This window comes from Rhynchophorus ferrugineus, unplaced genomic scaffold, assembly GCF_030347505.1.
Source record: "Rhynchophorus ferrugineus isolate W39M unplaced genomic scaffold, kcgeb_rfMv2 rfM9, whole genome shotgun sequence".
NCBI lineage: Eukaryota > Metazoa > Arthropoda > Insecta > Coleoptera > Curculionidae > Rhynchophorus > Rhynchophorus ferrugineus.
In genome coordinates, this window is record NW_027472588.1 from 16848442 (window position 1) to 16867189 (window position 18748).

At 32.9% G+C, this 18748-nt stretch overlaps 3 protein-coding genes across 5 annotated transcripts in view; 1 reads left to right on the top strand and 2 right to left on the bottom strand.

Moving 5' to 3' along the window:
- LOC143202105 (diacylglycerol kinase eta) overlaps positions 1 to 6394 on the bottom strand; it is a 436917-nt gene extending 430523 nt beyond the window's left edge. The window contains exon 1 of the mRNA XM_076413382.1: positions 6092 to 6394. Within this exon, the coding sequence (XP_076269497.1) occupies positions 6092 to 6247 (156 nt within the window). The 5' untranslated portion in view covers positions 6248 to 6394. The remainder of the gene's footprint in view (positions 1 to 6091) is intronic.
- An 8021-nt stretch (positions 6395 to 14415) lies between these two features.
- On the bottom strand, positions 14416 to 15500 carry LOC143203112 (tRNA-uridine aminocarboxypropyltransferase 1). 3 transcript variants are annotated; one of them, XM_076415248.1, is made up of 3 exons: positions 15229 to 15500; positions 14859 to 15165; positions 14416 to 14816 (listed from the first exon to the last, which is right to left on the bottom strand). In XM_076415248.1, the coding sequence occupies exons 1-3, from the start codon at positions 15430 to 15432 to the stop codon at positions 14422 to 14424; spliced, it is 906 nt and encodes a 301-aa protein (XP_076271363.1). In that variant the 5' UTR covers positions 15433 to 15500; the 3' UTR covers positions 14416 to 14421. The 3 variants fall into 3 exon arrangements, with proteins under 3 accessions (XP_076271363.1, XP_076271362.1, XP_076271364.1); XM_076415249.1 differs by having other exon boundaries at positions 14593 to 14803; positions 15229 to 15499; XM_076415247.1 differs by having other exon boundaries at positions 14416 to 15165; positions 15229 to 15498.
- A 234-nt stretch (positions 15501 to 15734) lies between these two features.
- On the top strand, positions 15735 to 17766 carry ebi (transducin beta like ebi). Its single transcript, XM_076415246.1, has 6 exons — positions 15735 to 15927; positions 15984 to 16271; positions 16329 to 16615; positions 16670 to 16822; positions 16877 to 17068; positions 17125 to 17766. The coding sequence occupies exons 1-6, from the start codon at positions 15870 to 15872 to the stop codon at positions 17623 to 17625; spliced, it is 1479 nt and encodes a 492-aa protein (XP_076271361.1). The 5' UTR covers positions 15735 to 15869; the 3' UTR covers positions 17626 to 17766.
- The last annotated feature ends 982 nt before the right edge of the window (positions 17767 to 18748 follow it).

Here is an 18748-nt window from a genome sequence, read left to right on the forward strand (position 1 = left end):
CAAGTTTGGCAGGGCGGTCTAATTTTTAAAGCCCAAACAACTAAGTTTACTGGCTAGCTTAGTATCAGAGGAGTCCCATAAGGTTCTCTATTGGCCGCAGCTCTATTAAATTTGTACACCTGTATTAATTTTGACACTGCGTTTTTTACCACCGGATATCATCCCGATGCAATGCAAAACAGACTCCAAACCCAACTCAACTAGGCGATGGTGTGATACAAATTCTGATGACTACAAATTAACCCAAGTAAAACTCAAGCTATTCTGTTCGATCGTTAGAGCGAGCTCTGCGCGTACTACCTTTACACTGAAAAAGTCCCTGTCTACTAGCCCCAGAAAGCCACATACCTCGGTCTCCATTTCGACCACAGGTTCCAGTAGCCATCCGCAAAGACAATGGTGTGTAGAGCATCCTATTTCTAATACTCTGGAGAAAAGACAAACTCCCAATCTTACAAATGACAACGCTGTATAAAATGCTGTTTCGGTCACTCTGACTCTATCGAGCACAAGGTTCAAGCATGTGCCTGATAGACAACTTGCACTACTCCAAGTGTTCCAATCAAAAAAAGTCCATGCGTTACTCAATACTTCCATGTTCATAAGGAACGTGAACACATTCAGGCAGGACTCCCATTCATGAAGAACTGAAAACGGATATGCTCAGTTTGAGGATTGCCCTTGGTACTTTACAACAGACAAATCCGTTGATTAAAACCCTACCCTCTCATCATTCGCGGTAGGTAGAAATACATCAATCCTAATCGTACCCCAGGATGTCTGTATCTGTCTCTGTGAAATGAACTAGTGTTGTCGATTATAATATTATATTAACTTTATGAGAAAAAGTTATGATTCTCGTATAATAAAAATTTGTATAACAGGTCAATTGAAAAGTACCTGACACATAGATGGCGCTACTAGTTATGCGCCATTTGTTCTTAGTTAGCCCTAACCCTCAAAAAATGCGTGTATAAAATTTAACAGCTGTCGGATCATTAGTTTGTGAATTATAGCATTTTGAGGGAAGCAACTTTTTTTATTGTGAAAAAGGATAAAAAGGAATTGTTGATAAAATATTGCTTATTGAAGGGAAATAATACAGTTGAAGCAAAAATTTGGCTTGATGCCGAGTTTTCGGTCACTGCCCCAGAAAAATGAGCGCCAAAGACGGTGAACGTGGTGGACACCCAAAAGAAGTTGTTACCGACGACAACATTTAAAAAATCCACGAAATGATTTTGAATGACCGTACATTGAAACTGAATGAAATAGCAGACACTCTGAAGATGTCAACTGAACGTGTACATCATATCATTCACGAATATTTGGGTATGAGAAAGCTCTGTGCAAAGTGGGTGACGCGCAAGCTCACTTTTGACCAAAAATAACGACAAGTTGATGATTCGGAGCAATGTTTAAAAATGATCAAGCGTAATAAACCCGTGACATGTGACTGGATGAAACATGGCTCCATCATTTCACTCCAAAGTCCAATCGACAGTTATCCGAGTAGACTGCACACGATGAACCCGCCCCAAAGCGTGGGAGAACGCAATAGTCAGCTGGCAAGGTTATGGCATCTGTATTTTGGGATGCGCATGGAATAATTTTCATCGGCTATCTTAAAAAAGGAAGGACCATCAACAGCGACTATTACATAGCGTTATTGGACCATTTGAAGGACGAAATCGCCGAAAAACGGCTGCATTTGAAGAAAAATAAAGTTCCGCTTCACCAAGATAATGCACCGTGTCACAAGTCAGTGAAAACTATGACAAAAATCCATGAATTGGGCTTCGAATTCCTTCTGCCCCCCAGCGACTATTTCCTGTTATCACATCTCAAAACAATGCTCGCTGGGAAGAAATTTTCGTCGAATGAAAAGGTGATCGCCGAAACTAAGGCCTATTTTGAAGCAAAAGACAAATTGTACTATAAAAATGGTATCGATTTGTAGGGTCGCTATAATCAGTGTGTCACCCTTGAAAGGGATTATATTGAAAAAAAAATTGCAAAAAATTTAATAATTGCCAATTGGAATATGACGGAGTAGCATAACCAAAAGTTTCTGTAATATTTTAATGAATTTCGGTAGCAAATTTCTTCAAGAAAAAAAAATAAATAGCAATTTTGAGCGTTCATACATTGATAGCTGAAAACCATTATTTTATATAGAGAAATATCAAGGGTATCGGATTTATATTTAACAGTTATTTACATTAATAATTCGTATTTTCAAAACAGACATCGGTGATCAAAATATATGCAAACGTCTAAGACAATATTTGTATTGTATAATTTCCATTTTACTTGTTTAACAGAAAGTTACCAAGTAATTTCCACGTATAAACACGAAATTAATAAATACGAAAAAAACACCAAACAAGAAAGAAAACAGAGGAGAGAAAAATAATTCAATACTACTTTTCCTAAACTTTCCTTTTCGGGCAACTTCGAAGGTCGAGGAAGTAAACAAGTCAACAATTCTTATATCTTACAAATCCCACAGTTCGACAAAAAAAACTATAGAAACTCGGCTGTGATATTACATACAAAAACAGAACAATATTTCGGAATTATAAAGTTAATTATATTCTGCATTATCGTTTTTTCGTTTTATAAAAACAAATGAATATTAAAATGAATTTAGATACTCATAAAAAAATATAAAAGCAATTTTTTTGGAAATATGGAAATGGAACACGAAGCAAATCTGTCATAGGAAATTAATGGCGATTTCAATTGATGCCATAAAGGAAAAAAGAACGGTTGTTATACAAGAGGAAACGTGATGTGATGTAATTAACGCTTGGTAAAATATTAAAGAAATATTAAACCCGACATAGAAAAGCGTAAATAGAAAATTCTGGTTCACCCAGCATATTCACCAAACATTGCTCCTTGGAATGTCCATGTTTTTATGCAATACTTAGTAGATAAATGCTAAAAAGTAGAAACTACCACGGAAAAAATGACCACAGAAGTCAACACTCACTCATGTAATATAGTTTCGTCTAAATACTACAACGAAAACTCCATTAATCTAACATTTATGGAACGATTGCAATTACGAAACTCTTTACGATTGAAGCCAACACTAAGCTGCAAAAGAGATGGTGCAACAATCATAAAACCTGGACACTTGATGACTGAAAGAATATTGTATGAACCAATGAATCATCGCTTACATTATCTGCTAAAAAAACGGTTCACTATCACGATATTCATCTAGTCCTTTCATTGACATCGATGACCGGACTCCGACGAATGAATGTCTCGACATCCTCAATGATGAAATTATTACTGTAAGAACTATTGTTAATACTACTTATAATGTGTCAATAAACAAAGCCAAAAAATTGTTTTTAGTAGTAATGAGAAAACGTACCCTTTCTATTGATTAATAGTAAAATTTGTTCAAATGCAGTTGAAGCTGCAAGAAATTGTTTGTAATGAATCAGTCACTTCATTTTCATTTCTAAAAATGACTTTTCATTTCTTTAACTTATTTAACTTATCAGACTAACAACACGCAGAAGAAAATTATTTATCGAAATAATTAAATTCAAGCAGAGTTAATTAATAAATAAAAATTAATAAATAATGATTTAAAAAATAAATACAATTCTAAATAGGTTTCTTAATAAAAATAAACTAGTTTTAATGAAATTTGAATTAACAATATTAAGTAATTAAAAATAAATTTCAATATCATATTATTTATTTCATTATTTATGTATTATTTTGTTCAATTGTGAGAAAGTCATTTGGAATTAATGAAAAAATTTCCTGATTTTATTATTAAAGTATTCACATTTATTGAAATAATTCCAAATTATTTTAATTATAACTTAAATATTATAATACTTTATTCACAATTTTATCACCTTCAAGTGTTGTACTGTTTGGTACAAATGCAGATAATTAATTAAAAAACCCTGAAATTAGAAACCCAGAAGTTAATGGGAAACAAAATTATGCTTGCATCCTAGGCTTGTTGAAAAATACGTGAATTGATATAGTTGAAAACTATAAACATTTATCTTTTTTTAATAGACATTGGGTATTTTCTCGATCCTCGACGAATTTATAATATATACTTATCAACGACATAAATATATGCATTTCTGTAAATTCCTTAATCCGATTTTATTGAGTAAAAATTTAATAATTTTGTAACTGTTAATTACTGTCATCATTCGAATTGTTCTGCAAAATACAGAGACTTGTTTATCTGTGATATTATACTGTGAACAATCACCAGATAATAAACGTTATCTAAACATCTCTAATGTATCTAAAGAAAATACTACAATGTATCAAAATACCTAGATATATAATTGACAAAACTAGTATACAATACATGATTTAAAAAATGACGTTTTTTAAAAAAAATTAAAATTTCTAAAATTCTTATTCTGAATTAAATATTAAACAATTCAACATACTTGCTTCCTATCAATCAATAATTGTCCTGAGATATCAAAAGGCAGTTCCTTTTAACTCTAATGAAGAAGTATATGCCTACCTTGAAGGAGATTTTTGGTCAGATGAGACGTTTTGAGGTTAATTTAAAAGTTATCAGTGTTGGCCAACTGCATGTTTTTAAATCGCATGAAAATACATACAGATATATTAAAGGGCTTAAAGTTGTCAATAAGATCGTAATGCACCAAATATTCGTCAAAAATAAAAGTGAAATTCGACCACATTTTAATTTGTAATATTCAAACACGCCGGACGAGCTGCGTAGGGACGAACATTGAAACAAAAGTACATTGCATATGCGTCATTCCACCACTATGGATAAGACTTCACCACAAGGTCGTCTATCACCATGGCCCAAAATCAAAACAATAAAATATTAAAGGTTGTTCGTGGACTACCTTGAAACTGATAAAACAATTAAACAAAACATAATGGGAGATGATTTTTGTATTTTGGCTTCTAGAAAATCACTATAGTGATTGGAACACTGAAATAAGTTGAACAAAAAATAATTAAAAAGTCATTTTTACGCGTATAAATCCGTCTGTTTTTACAGAAGTAAGCTTATGACGTAGCGCATTAATACAAATTAAATAAACATTTAAGGGTACAGGTTGTATTATTATGTATTAATTGACAAGAATTGTATTAACTATCAATAACTGTAAGATAATTAAGTTTTTAAATACAATAGAATTTTTAAACACCTTAAATAATGTAAAATGTGTAACTCACAACAATGGTACGCTTAAAATCAATAACCAGCGAATAAAATTAATTCCCCTGCAGAAGCTCCGTTCATGAAGTTTTCAAACACCTGTTACAGCTCTATGCTCTAATTGAACACACCTGTTACGTCGAAAATTGCAACCGAACTGGATATAACGTATATCAACTAAATTTCGTTATTCATTGATTTTAAACGTTTGAAACACAGAACAAGGTTTTGTGTCTCTTTGTTACGGTTATTTCTCGGGTGACATTTTAAGGTTATGTTTTTACGGTACACAAGGGAGGATCCGGATATGTACAAAAAAGAGAATAAACTTGTCGGGTTAGGGGCGTGCTTGAACAAACACTAACCATTACACTGTAATGAGATGAAAAAAAGTAAATACAACGTTACGGTTTAAATAAAAATTATATATTTTACAACAAAACAAATGTATATATGATACAGGCAAATAACTGTCAGCGTCGAAATTACAACTACATACAAAAATAAGATATCAAATAAAACGCAAAACACAAACAACTCTTTATTAAAGTCTATGGAAACGACATCGCTGCAATAATCGGTAAGGTAAACGGTATAAATAAAAGCGTCCAATTACATGCGAATAAAAAGCTCCATCCATCAAAAAGGAATTTTACAGAACAAAAGCCGTATGACGGCGGTAGTATAAAAACCTCAACAACGAACAAACGTAGTGCACTTATTCTACTCGTAATCCATGTCACAAGAACAGACACAATCAACAATCGGCATGCGGCCATCCTCACGGGCAGCAACGTAACAACAACAGCATCATCATCATCAAATAACACGGGCTTCGCGGACGAGGCCCCACGATCAGAAAGAACACACCATAAAACGTACCGAATTGTTTATTTCGCGATTCGTCGACCACCGTCTATGGAACGACTTGGCCGGCTCGGTCTCCCCATCGCTGTCGGACGATTCCCCATCGGCGGCGGGGGTCGGAGACACGCCGCCCAAATTCTTCGCACTTTTTTCGCCCGACGCCATACTCATAAGTCCGACATAGTCTTTCCTCTCCCTATACTGTTTTCATTCACCTTATTTATTTAGCGAGGCCTAAATAGAGGCCTGCTTGGCCCAGATGCGTTCATCACTGGCAGGGGGCAGCACCAGTCGAGGTTATTTCAGGTCGCGGGCGACCGTGCCTGCCTGAAACGTGCCTGAAACGCTCCAGAGCCGAAACAATCGATAAGCTTTTGTCGGGCGTCATGCTAGTCCCATCGAGCTTATAAACTGGCGGGACTATATAGAAACATCCACTGATATCTCACAGTGATATCCACAATCTCACACAAGCATCCGTATATTTAATAATCTCAATTATTACAGGGAATTATGTTGTAATTGATTCTGCAAAGCCATAAACTTTATAAACAATTTTCATTTGTCATTAAATGACAAATTCACCTTTCTAACTCTAGAAAAAAAACACCGCAAATAGAAAGTTTTATCTCATATTGTTATAGAATTGCAAGTGGCAAAAGGAATAACAAATTACTGATATCAGTGTTCAGTCAAAAAAGGTTAAAAACTTAATACCACTAACTCAAATAAGCTTGAATAAACATTGACAGACATAGAAAATTGAAAAAGTCAATCAAAAAGAGCCCCAATATTTACTGAAATAAAATCAATACACTTTATTATTTATCAAAAAAAAGTTTGTACTTTTTACTACTTCTACTTTATATATTTATTATATTAATAAATAATATTGAAATTTGAGTTTTTCCTATTATCGGCATATTATAAGCAAAACATAAAATCATATATTTATGTAGAAATATAAATTGCGCACATTATTAGTCGAATGAAGTAATTGCGACTGAAACCAGACGATAGTGAAATGTGGTCATTTACTAAACAGTCGAAAGTCGTTTTCATTCATTAGTTCCCAAGGCTAACAAATGTCAACATACAGACACATATCCATCATTTAATAAACCAAAGAATGTTTGTTAATAACACTAACTGCTTCCGTTCTGCTAAATCATTTAGTATGTAAATAAAAATATTACATATTTTCTATAACACATTTAACAAAAATAATTTTCCATCTCTGCTAAAAATGCTATACTACCAGATTAACATCATACCAGCATTAGATAAATTTATACTACATTGCCAATCTGTATAAATTCCGAGTGGCGCCCTCTCACGAAATCTTTAGAAACTTACTAAAATATAATACAGAAATCTGTAATCTATATAAACCTAATACTAAAACCTATATATGAAACAAATGCATAAATAGATAAGTATGAATATAAAAAAATATAATTATATATAGAATAAACATTGTGTTTTAGTCGAGGTCGAGCGCTCGAATTGACAGAAGTATCGAGAGCTACGATCCCCATTTTACCAATCACTTATGATTCGGGACGGGACGGAATACACCACTTATGGCCTTGGAACAAAAGAGAATCTTTATTTTGATCCCTGGTAATGTATACCTACTCGATACAAGTCACAGCGCCCTCTACTAACTTTTCTTCCTCTTTTCTATACTGGCTCTTGTATCGAGACAAGTTATATATTTAACACACCATCCCAATAAAGTGTTGGTACCATGAAAGACTCGATACCCCAATATACCCCTCTTTAAGAAGACCGAACCGCAATCTAATATGGAAACCGAAAACAAAGAAAAATACCACAATGGCACAACCAGCCCCAAACGCCACGTTAACACGAGAACAATTATTAAAATCACAGATCACCCTCTTCGAAATGGAAAATTCAACGACAAGAACAATCCAACAGTCACTAAAAGTCCAAATCAAACAACTCACTGATGAATTTGTACGGAAGGGCGAAAGGATAAAATCCGTCCAAGGCATGAACAAGGTTGCCTCGGAGCTATGCCCACTGATACAGCAAATAAAGAGCCGCTCCGCTTACACGGGAAAACGACTTATTAAGAAAGTAAATCAGGAAAGTTGAAAAAAAAAACAAACACAAGACAAAATGGACCAAAAAACACAAAACTTCCTGCAGGCACCACAGAAGGGGAAAGGGGAGGTAAACTCTACTGTTTCCTCATGTAGCGAAGAAGACTTGAAAAACAACAACTGACAAAACTACTAATACACCAACCCAGACCAATCCAAAACCACAAAAGATGGAAGAATCCCGCCGATAGTACTCCGAGAGAAAACAAAATATATGGAATTCATCCGTATATTTAAAAACAATACAATTGAATTCGGCAAGACGAAGACCCGAGGGAGTGGTATTCTAACCCAAAATCGTTGACGGCTACAGATTGGAAACCAAAATCCTGGAGGAGAGGAAGTATCCTTTCCACTCCTTCGCATCCTTACAACAGCGTCAAGTCAGATCAAGGACGTCATCAGAGGCCTACTAGATTCAATAACAAACGACCAAGTAAGAGAAGCACTCTGGGAAAAGGGATTCCATCCATCCCCGTAAATAGATGATTCCACTCACCCAAATCATAGTGCCCCGCGACGAGCATACATATTCAAAATTGAATACCTGCTGGACCATAGAGTAACAGTTGAATTCGAATGACCACCGCCAAAGAGTCAAGAACCGAAACCTCAACAAATCGCTGCATTAGCTCCTCGAACATCTGTCTGTGCAAATCAAGGTGGAGAAAGACTAGCCAACTAGCTAGCCTCACTAGCAACGACAAGAGATGCCGCAAGAAACAAGAGATCGAGGAGATCCGGAGGGATTTTGCTGCTCTCGTCAATATAATATTCTGCCTCATCGGTTTTTTTAATCCCAAGTAAAACAATAATTAAAAAACCGGCGACGAATTTCTCGTACTTCAAACTCCGACCTCTCACGTAACAATTTCGGCTGACAACAGGCCGGTTGTCAGGGCGGCGAAGGTGAAACAGATTACCGCGGGCCTTACCCCAAGTAGACCGTCCGATCGGAAACCCCCAGAATAGCTATAATGTAGGACTACCTTCCAATTCGATGTAATTTTGAGATACATCTCACGCTACAATCCGCTACATTGTCATGACTTTCACACCTGGAAATCCAGAACAATTAGCACTCTTCCAAAAATCCAAAACTTTCCACTTTACACGGCAGTGAAAACCCGCGTAGACATCTCACGTCCCAAAATTGCTTCTCGGTTTTCGGGCGCTATAAATTAATCCACTTTTTTTAGAGTATAAATGTATTCTTTACTTTAAATTAAGTAAATTAGTTTTATTAGTTTTATGTTTTTTAGTTAGCCCTAACCCTCAACAGATGCGTGTATAAATTTGACAGCTGTCGGATCATTAATTTGTGAATTATAGCATTTTGAGCGAAGCAACTTTTGTTATTGTGAAAAAAATGGATAAAAAGGAATTACGCGTGTTGATAAAATATTGCTTTTTGACCGGAAAAAATATAGTTGAAGCAAAAACTTGGCTTGATGCCGAGTTTCCGGACACTGCCACAGGAAAATCAACCATCGAGGATTGGTATGCTAAGTTTAGAAGTGGTGAAATGAGCACCGAAGACGGTGAACGCAGTGGACGCCCAAAAGAGGTTGTTACCGATGAAAACATTCAAAAAAATCCACAAAATAATTTTGAATGACCGTATATTGAAACTGAATGAAATAGCATACACTCTAAAGATATTAACTGAACACTTATACATCATATCATTCACGAATATTTGGGTATGAGAAAGCTCTGTCCAAAGTGGGGCCCGCGCGAGCTTACTTTTGACCAAAAACATCGACGAGTTGATGATTCGAAACAGTGTTTGAAGATGATCAAGCGTAATAAACCCGAGTTTTTGCGTCGATATGTGACGATGGATAAAACATGGCTCCATCATTTCACTCCGAAGTCCAAACGACAGTCATCCGAGTGGACTGCACACGATGAACCCGCTCGAAAGCGTGCGAAAACGCAATAGTCGGCTGGCAAGGTAATGGCGTCTGTATCTTGGGATGCGCATGGAATAATTTTCAATGACTACCTTGAAACAGGAGGACCATCAACAACGATTCTAATATAGCGTTATTGGACCGTTTAAAGGATGAAATGGCCTAAAAACGGCCGCATTTGAAGAAAAAGTGCTGTTTCACCAAGACATTGCACCGTGTCACAAGTCAGTGAAAACGATAGCAAATATCGATGAATTGGGCTTCGAATTGCTTCCTCATCTAACGTATTCTCCAGATCTGGCCGCCAGGGACTATTTCCTGTTCTCAGATCTCAAAAGAATGTTCGTTATTTTGAAGCAAAAGACAAATCGTACTATAAAAATGGTATCGAAACGTTGGAGGGTCGCTATAATCAGTGTATCACCCTTGAAGGGAATTATGTTGAATAAAAAAATTATTTTGCCAAAAAATTTGTTTTACTATAGTAATAAATTAATGTAAATTAATATTGTACTAAGCATATATAATGTAACATATAGTTAATAAAACAAATCTTTCGGGAAATATATATATAATGACTATAAAACTACATCAAGTATTTACCTCTTAAAAGCTTCAAACGGTAGATAAAATGGATATTAAAAATATTACTCCATAAACCGCTCTCTGAAGACTTCTGGCATTTTAAATGGTTAAAATGTACAATAGCTCAATCTATTTAAAATATACTTACATTGATAAAAACAGAAGGAAGTATAAATTTTAGTATCTTCAGTGCCTGGATGATATAAAAAAAAATATGATCCGGATTGTTGCTGAGGCTGTGATCAAGTGAGTAAATCATTCATTCATCATCATTACATGATTCAGACAGTAGTACAACAGCAATATGACATATATTATGGCGAAGGAAATTAAAGCAGAAGATCCCATAAGCCCCTGTCCGCTCTATGCTGCTGCTAAAACGCCATATTATTTCTGAAGCAAAATAAATATAAATAAAAATCTCTATAAAACTACCTCAAATATTTACCTTTTAAAAGTTCCAAATTACAACAAAATTGGCTCTACCAACATCATCAAAGAAGCAGTGCCTCATAGTAAAAGTATAAATAATAAAACTAAAGGTATATAAATCAACTTCATACAAAACTATAAAGACTAGGCACACCTTCTAGTGAAACATTAACTAAATAACTGATCAACGATTTGTCTCACTTAGCTGAACGACCATTAAAGGTTATACTTTTTAATTATGAATAAGTTTTGCCCTTGTCTATTACGGAATTATTAATATAAATTTAACCATTGTTCATATGGTTTACCTTTTCCTAAAACTGATTTCAATATTTTGCATAATATATCATAAATGAAAAATAGCAATTATTGAATTTATTTTACCTGTGTTTTTGTCCTCCTTCGGTCGCCCACTTCATTCACATTTAGTCACATTAATTACTAACTTATACGTAGGAAACGCGTTCAAATGACCCAAATTAATATACCGCTGACTTACCTAAAACAAGAAAAAATATATTATAAGATGTCATTAAACCACTGAAAGTTGTTATATAAATTATCATCATAAAATTAACATTATCCAATATGATCGAAAATTTTTAAATTCAAGAGGCAAAATCCAGAAATCTTATCCGTTTGATCTGGTAAATTACAACTTGCCAATATTTTACTAATAACGTAAAAACAAGAAAACTACCTTGAGACATCTGGAAGTTAGCTGTAATCCAGCTGTGGTCCCGAATAAGTTCATTCCAAGCCAGTACCATTTGGGGACTTACTTGAACACTATTCCACAAAACAAATATTCCATGAAAGACGTCCGAAAATGTCATCAAAGATGTCAAGACATCTGGCTCGACAGGATTCTCGATCTCTCGAGCGTTGGATCACACTTTATTAGCACTCAAGTTGCCCACACGAAATGTCCTGAACAAAAGTAACACAACATTAAAAATTGATATATTAGAAATTGACAGATAAACTCACCTCACTTTACTGAACGAGATGCTGGGATATGCTGGCTCTGATTAAGATTGAAGTTTCTTAATTAAAGATTGAATCTAGCCCAAACTAAAACAACGAACTACCTAAAGCCACTTTGGCAATGGAAACTGATAGCTACCGAAAAACTAGCCACATACCACTAATTGTCAGGAGCCAGCGCTGAAGCCGTTTTAATTGAATTAATGTAAAAAAAGCAACGGGCGATATAACAGAACGTATCAAAATCGACAATGGCTTACTACTAAGGAAATGATAACGTGTACCAAGACGTGCGTAGAACACGACGTTGCTTTGATTCTCCCGTACCTGAAAATAAAAAATATATATATTAATATAGTAAAACTGCATAAGGAGTTCGGAAAATTATTCCGATGCTGCCAATTTTGCGTTGATTCAGTAACGAGCGTATCCTAATGGCAATTATGTTAATAAATATTGAATAATGTCAACTTACCCATTGTGGAGTGCAGCAAATTATTATAGAATGAAAAAAGAACAATTTTGACAATTACCGCATTTTTCATTAAAAAAAACAAATTAAAGTAGTTGCATGGAGCGACGGCATCGAGCCACAATGGAATAGCTATGAAGCACGATTCTATTCGACATTGAACCGTTGTCAACAAAACCAGAAAGATCTTCATTTTTAAATTCAACATAATCAAATATATTTTGCTTTAACATTTCAGATATACTGAGTAGCTCCAGTATTAAAGAAATAACTGGCAGTGTAAACATATTCAATTATGTATAATACAAATATAAACTTAATCCGTTTAAAACAAATTAATTATAAATAATGACAAATACAAAATGCATAACGGCAACATAGTACGCAAATCATAGGGTTGAAAAAAATCATGGCACACTGGTTCTCCTTACAAGCAACAAATACGAATTTTTTATAGTGGCGTCTTAACAAACTACAACATTTTGATTCAAAGTTTAATTTTTATTCAGGGGCGTACCAATAATTTATTTGATGCGTTAAAAAATAAATATATAATAACTGATTTTAAATTAAATTATTCATCTTGTCCTTTGACTTTTTGAAAAATATTTAATTTTTTATTATTTCTAAATATTAGGTATTTCTAAAACTTTCATTATTTTAACGGTTTTAATAGTTATTAATTTATATATATTATGTAATCAAAATCTGTATATATATTAAAAAATATTCTAGGGTAAATTCGCTTTGCGAAAATTGATAGCATTAATTGAATTGTAAAATATAATTAAATAATAAATTTCTCGGTAACTTTCATATGTTGATTTGCAGTTAACTTGATTCCAGGATTGTTCAGTGTGTATCAAAAACTAATTTGGAATAAACAGAAACTATTAATATATAATATGAAAATATGAATACCGATAAGGGCAAAAGAAACATAGATTATTAAAAACGATTCATTTTAAACACAAACTGTTCCTATTCAATTAATAATTCCATATTTCATGATTTAAATGACACATGACAGAAAGTTAAATATGACTTGATTGATTTAAATACGTGACATAAATTGTCGTTAGAAAGAACATTTCAATTCCTAAAACATCATGAATAAGGCTAAAGGCCTGTATGACCTTTAGCATTGTAATCACTAGTTACTGATGATTGTCCAATTAGTGAAAATAATTTGTGGTTTTTTTGAAGCTGAACTATGATTTTCATTACTTTCATTATTATTGTTTAGTTTTTGTAATAAATATAAGAATAAATATTAAAAAAATAAAATTGCTTTTCTATGTCTTTATACCAATAACAAGAAATCTGAATTATATTAACTTTAATTGATTTTTAAATCTTTAAGAGTGTCTATCAGTAATAATTCTGTGCGTTACATAGAATTTCTTAAAATATTTTTGTTTTTATTTAAATTCTTCTGGAAAGTGAAAACACTTAACTACTAACTTGTAGTCATAAAATAAGAAACAATAAATAATTTAAATTAAAACAGAAATATATATCTAATTAACCAAAAGTAGTCGACTGAAAGCAGTTGAAAGAATCAGTCAATATAGAAATTATATTATTTAAATTTTCAAGTGCAGGGAATTGTATATTACTTGTTCTTATATAATCATTAATTCAGATAATATAATATTGATTTACATATTTAGATTATATCAAATAAAGGAACCACTAAATAGATACCTACTAGCATGTTATATTAAATGAATTGTTGTATTCAGAAACTGGTACTATACTAAGTATGCTAATACAGTAACACAGATTTTTTGGAATAAAGAAATAAAACACAACTTTTTGTTACATAAGCCTTCTTTTATATGCATATAAATCCTCATGTTTGTAGTAACTATGAATAACATCATACATATGTTTAAAAAAATATAATAAATTATCATATTGTCCATTATATGCATTTTCATTGTCAGTATAAAAAGAATGGATTTGTTTTAAATTTTTTTCAGTGAAACATTTTTCAATACCCTTATATTTTGGATTTAAACCCCAACAGTGAAGATGAATCTCTAATATAAACTGGTGTATTGCTTCCACAGTAGCCAGATACCATCTAGGACTGCCCTTCTGATGCCTCCAGAATTGAGATATTCGATTTTGTATAACTACACATGGTAACATCCTGATTTTTTCATCTTTATAAATACTTTTACATTGATGCCATGTGCTATCAATAAAAACTGCTTTAGAAATAGACAATTTCTTAACATTACAGCTACTACCACTTTCTTGTCTAGTTTGGGGAATGGTTTTCATTAGGGTGCTACGATTATAACCAGCTGGAAGTTGATCTAGTGGTTGCTCTTGGTATTCTAGTAGTTTTTCAACATTCCCACCATTAACAAGTTGACTGACACTAATAGCCTTCTGTGCAGGAAATATTAAAATGACATTTTCATTTGTATAATCTGGAATATCTGGATATGTATAGACTTTTATATCTTCATGGGCTAACAAAGCTGCATGACTGGCAGTGCTTTTTCCATCAATTTCATGTTTATGCTTGATTATATCAATTTTAATAGGAAGCTAAGATAATATCTGATAAGTTCTTAGTTGAATTAACTCTAAGGTAAAACGAATTATACAAACCTTCACCTTTGGTAACTTTCCTTCTAAAGGAGAAATTGGAATATAGCAAGTATAACAAAAAAATTTTCTTGATTTTCCGCATTTAGAGCATGGATGTCTTCCCTCTAATTCAAATAATAAGGAAGTATCATCTATCTTGAATCCTTCAAATGGGTTTAAATCGAGAAATTGTTGTTCACTTTCTATACTCTTGGAATTAGCCATTTGACTATGCTATTTGATTTTCAAATAAAATAAATGAAACCAGGAATTTTTAGGTTATGTATAAATTCATAAAAAAAGAAAACTTTTCCTATATTCTGTGGTACATCTTCTGAATTGAAAATAGTATATGATTAATTCGGAACTATAATTATTATTCCTTAATAATCTGGATGAATTTAAAAAATATCTTGTGTATAATATATTTAAATGTTTTTATTTTTAAGCCAATATTTTGTGGATGTAATTTATAATAGGATGTAAATTAAGCTTATATTAATTTGAACATATATCAATTTTAGTAGAGAACTTCTGTTATGTCGTGTCAGTTTTATTAAATTCAGCTTGTTGAGATACGGCTTGTTAATTTATCAGTCAAATTTTTAATATTTGTTTATTATTGTATTATAGGTACTATATGAATTAAATGAACTAAGAAAATGAGTTTTTCAAGTGATGAGGTTAATTTCCTTGTATATCGGTATTTACAAGAATCTGGTAAGGCAATGTTATTGTTTCAATGTTTGAGCCATGTTGCTATAAAATTATATTAGGTTTCCAGCATTCTGCTTATACATTCGGCATAGAGTCTCACATATCGCAGACGAATATAAATGGTGCCTTAGTACCACCGGCTGCGCTATTGAGTATTTTGCAAAAAGGTTTACAATATACTGAAGCTGAAATTAGTATAGCGGAAGATGGTACTGAACAAAGGTTAGTTGAAAGTCTTAGTCTTATTGACGCAGTTATGCCAGATGTGGTGGCAGCTAGACAGAATCAACAAAATCAGCAAAAACAAACTATTAAAAGTGAGGGAACAGAAGCTAATGGAGAAGAAGGTACTGTATTTGTTTGCATGAACTGAAAGCACAAGTTATTCAAATCTGTTTTTATAGTTGTAGCATCAACTCAGAATGAAAATATGGAAGTTGATACCTCAATTGAAATACCATCATCTAAAGCTACAGTATTGAGAGGCCATGAATCGGAGGTATTTATATGTGCATGGAATCCAACAAGAGACTTACTAGCTAGTGGGTCAGGAGATAGTACTGCCAGAATATGGGATATGAGTGATGGTGTTGGTCTTAAGTATAGAGCTCAGCTTGTTTTGAGGCACTGTATACAAAAAGGTGGTACAGAAGTTCCAAGTAATAAGGATGTAACCTCTTTGGACTGGAATGTATGGACTATTCATATACAATTTGTTTCATGTAATTACTGAAATACTTTCTAGTGTGATGGTAGTCTACTAGCAACTGGTAGTTATGATGGTTATGCCAGAATTTGGAATACAGATGGAATTCTTGCAAGAACTTTAGGACAGCACAAAGGCCCTATATTTGCTCTCAAATGGAACAAAGGGGGCAATTATATATTATCAGCAGGGGTAAGTTTATTTGTTTATATAGGTAAATCCTATTTGCATATTTTATACTTGTAGGTAGATAAAACAACTATAATATGGGATGCTGCCAGTGGGCAATGCACACAACAGTTCAGTTTTCATTCAGCACCTGCATTAGATGTTGATTGGCAAACTAATACCTCCTTTGCATCTTGTTCAACAGATCAGTGCATTCATGTGTGTAAATTGTCTATTGATAAACCAATTAAATCATTTCAAGGACACACAGTCAGTATATCTGTGAAACAATTCTAGATAAAGTTTTCTAATGCATTTTCTTTTAGAATGAAGTTAATGCTATTAAATGGGATCCTCAAGGAAACTTGCTGGCTTCATGTTCAGATGATATGACTTTAAAAATATGGTCTATGAAACAAGATAACTGTGTTCATGATTTACAAGCCCATTCTAAAGAAATCTATACTATTAAATGGTCCCCAACTGGACCAGGAACTCAAAACCCAAATATGAATCTTATCTTGGCTTCAGCCAGTTTTGATTCTACAGTAAGATTATGGGATGTAGAACGAGGAGCATGCATACATACACTCACTAAACATACGGAACCAGTATACTCAGTAGCCTTTAGTCCAGATGGAAAATTTTTGGCTAGTGGCAGTTTTGATAAATGTGTACATATTTGGTCCACCCAATCTGGGCAACTGGTACATAGCTATAAAGGAACTGGTGGTATTTTTGAGGTATGCTGGAACTCTAGAGGTGACAAAGTTGGTGCTAGTGCTTCGGATGGTAGTGTATTTGTTCTAGACCTACGTAAACTGTAAGCTGATTGTTTAGATATAAGTTTTAAATAAGATTCTGTTTAATGACCTTTATCTTTATTTAATAATAAATATATGGAAATGTAGTATTTCACGATACTTATATATAATAAGACTATTTTTTATTAAAGTTAAATTTATGTATGTTGAATGTTTTATTTATGAGTAATTAATTTGATTTCTTATATGGTTATAAATAAGTATAAGATATAAAATATTTATCAACATTATAAACAATATTGTTAATAATTGTTTGAATAAAAATAATTTAGGTCAGATTGCTCATAAAATTCAAAAACAAATTTAAATATAACAAATTATATTGTAAGATAATTTTTTGGGATAGTCTTAACTTGTGTCTAACATGTTAGTTTACTGTAACTTGCTCAATATTACGTTAAATTTCACTTATTTGTGTTGTATTTCAACTTTAAAAAACGTTACGAATCTGGAATCTGGACTGGTGAAGGTAAAAGATTTTTAAAAAGTTTTTTACGACTGCTATAATCAGCGCTTCGAATTCTCCGGATTCAGGATATAGATGTAATTGGGATTGTACATATAAATACATATATTATACGCAAAATCGGATAAACAGTAACCATGTGGCCTGTATTTTCTGAGGTGGTTTTAAGCGCAATCGGCTTAGTGATGTTGATACTGGTTCGAAACCCGGTGTAAACTGTTCTAGATGACAGAAAGAGTAAGTATTTATTTTGTTTCATTTTTTTGTAATATATAATACTAAACCAAAATACTGTAAAATAAAAATTATCTTTCAACGGAACCATACATTTCAATGTTTTTTCTAACCAATAATTTATTTAAATTTATTGTAAGTTTCATTTTTATTTATTACCGAAACATGGAAGCTGGAAAATTGATGAAAAATACTCTACCAAAGAAAATGTCTTCTATTTATAGGATTTTATCCCTTTTTATTTTTATTTCTTTGTTATTTTAGTTCTAATCCAAAATACGGCCTATAAATATTATGTTCCAAATTAATCTCTTTACCAATAACGCCAACACCTTAAAATAGTCCAACAGTTAAAACAAAATAGAGATATTAGAAACTATGTTTATGTGTACATATCTATATATGTAAGGAAGAACTACTTATGAT